At 54.1% G+C, this 2402-nt stretch overlaps 1 protein-coding gene across 1 annotated transcript in view; it reads left to right on the forward strand.

Moving 5' to 3' along the window:
• LOC108801085 (brefeldin A-inhibited guanine nucleotide-exchange protein 1-like) overlaps positions 1-484 on the forward strand; it is a 9873-nt gene extending 9389 nt beyond the window's left edge. The window contains exon 12 of the mRNA XM_018573032.1: positions 352-484. Within this exon, the coding sequence (XP_018428534.1) occupies positions 352-484 (133 nt within the window). The remainder of the gene's footprint in view (positions 1-351) is intronic.
• The last annotated feature ends 1918 nt before the right edge of the window (positions 485-2402 follow it).

The following is a 2402-nucleotide window of genomic DNA, read 5'->3' on the forward strand; positions in this document are numbered from 1 at the left end:
CTGGGAGAGGAGGGGTGGGTTGCTGTAGTAAGACACTGGGAGGAAGGAGGGTGCCTATAGTGCTGGGAGAAGAGGGGGCAGGGCTGGATTAAGAGATTTCAGTCTACAGAGAGCGGTTAAGCCCAAAGAGGTTGAATTGGCAAAGTGTGTGAATGTTGTGTGAATCCATTAGCAATGTGAAATAAAAACGCACACAGAATGAACATGCTGCATGTAATCTATCACTAGAGCTTCCCCAGAATGGGATCGCATGCAGCATGTTCATTTTGTATTTTCCTTTCGCTTTGGGTAGATAACATTGTATATTGGGCTGGTCGCATTCCATTAATAAGGGTTATCTTCCCTGCGTAGGTTTAATCGGAAGCCGAAAAGAGGGATCCAGTATCTGCAGGAGCAGGGAATGCTGGGAAGTATGCCGCAGGACATTGCGCAGTTATTCCACCAGGAGGACCGGCTGGACTTTGTAAGTATCTCCTATTCCTGACTGCTAGGATTGTTCTCCGGGTCACATGACTTTTCCTCCTCTTGAATGGGTGAATATTTAGCATATGACCCGCCCACAGGAGGACCCATACTGAGGCTGACTCCGCCCCCGGCCAGAAGCTAAGCGCCGGTCCCCTTTTTAGCCTGAGGCGGTAGCAGCAGGGAGGTCCTTGCAGTGCAGGTCCTCAGGTCCGGCCTCCTCTCCTGCAAGGAGAACAGTGAGCAGCACAGCAGTGACATCACCGAACCTGTCGGAGGCAGCAGTGCCATAGATGATCTCCCACTGCAGATATAGAGCCATGAAGCCACACAGCAGGAGTGCCTGGGTACAAGAAGTGCACTTATATTATGAGTGCCCAGGCGCAGGAAGAGTCACTGATATCGGGAGTGCCCTGGTGTCGGGGGTGGCGAGGCGCAGGGAGTGCCCTGGTGTCGGGTGGCGAGGCGCAGGGAGTGCCCTGGTGGCGAGTGGCGAGGCGCAGGGAGTGCCCTGGTGAGCAGGATTCAGGTTGGGTTTCCTCGGTGAGTGGGTGACGGCATGGAAACACATGAACAATCCATATATGTGATCACATTGCTGTCCGGGGTTCCACTTTAATGTGATCGGTTGCCCTCCAGCTGATGTACAGATAGCAGATGAAAGAGGACCTGTCATAGAAGGGACTTCCCTCTAGACCGGGACATTGCGTTGGTCCTGATGGTGTGTAGTAACCCCTGGAAGGCGGAATGGTGGCTCGTTGCTATGGGTTACCGCTCTCTGCCCCTTATGAGATGCATTGTGCTCATAGATTTACAGGACTCTCTCTTCCAGACAGACGTTGTTTGCCAGCGCCGACACCGCCTACGTCCTGGCCTACTCCATCATCATGCTGACCACAGACCTGCACAACCCTCAGGTGCGGTATTACACCCTATGTCCGGGTCATTCGCTTCCGTCAGATCATGTGACCGCTGTACAGAAAGCCGGCAAATCCCAAAAGTTTACCGGAGTCCCATATCGGGAAATACAGCCACGTCTGGGGGGTGCAGTGGCCCCTTTATGATGGTGACCGGTGCTCTCTGACACGCCGGTTTGGTGGTTTTTCCTGATATTGGAGTCCAATTAACTTGCTTGGCTTTGTTGGTGTGCCGGCTTTCTTTCCAGATTTGGATGGTAGCGCCGTCTCCCCGGGCACACACCCCGTACACGGGGAGGTATACGAAGCCTGTGCCGTATGGTATGGGGGGGAGTATACGAAGCCTGTGCCGTATGGTATGGGGGGGAGTATACGAAGCCTGTGCCGTATGGTATTGGGGGGAGTATACGAAGCCTGTGCCGTATGGTATGGGGGATCTTGCCAGGTGAAGAATAAGATGACGAAGGAACAATATATAAAGATGAATTGTGGGATTAATGACAGCAAAGACCTGCCGGAGGAATACCTGTCCACCGTATACGACCAGATCGAGGGCAAGAAGATCGCCATGAAGGAGACGAAGGAGCACACCATCGCCACCAAGTCTACCAAGCCGGGTGAGTCTTACGCGGCCATCTATGTCGGTGTTGGCTCACCTGGAGCTGAGATTTTCCTCCGTGTTCTCTGCGCCGCCTCCCGTGTTCTCTGCGCCGCCTCCCGTGTTCTCTGCGCCGCCTCCCGTGTTCTCTGCGCCGCCTCCCGTGTTCTCTGCGCCGCTTCCGTGTTCTCTGCGCCTCTGGCAGTCTTAGACCCCGTTCACATTGAGCGATTTATCGCGTGGTAATTCCCGCGATATCGTGCTCCAATGCAATCCCAATGGGGCAAAGGGTCCCGGGTCGTGCGTCGCTACAGCAGGACCCTTTTTGGAGTGGATTTTGCCGCGATTCCAGCTTGCTCAATGCAACCATTTGCGCGATATCCTAATCGCGCAGTGTGAATGGGGCCTTATGTAGGGATCGTCTT

This window comes from Nanorana parkeri, unplaced genomic scaffold (assembly GCF_000935625.1).
Source record: "Nanorana parkeri isolate BGI_ZX_2015 unplaced genomic scaffold, ASM93562v1 scaffold2213, whole genome shotgun sequence".
In the NCBI taxonomy this organism is placed as follows: domain Eukaryota; kingdom Metazoa; phylum Chordata; class Amphibia; order Anura; family Dicroglossidae; genus Nanorana; species Nanorana parkeri.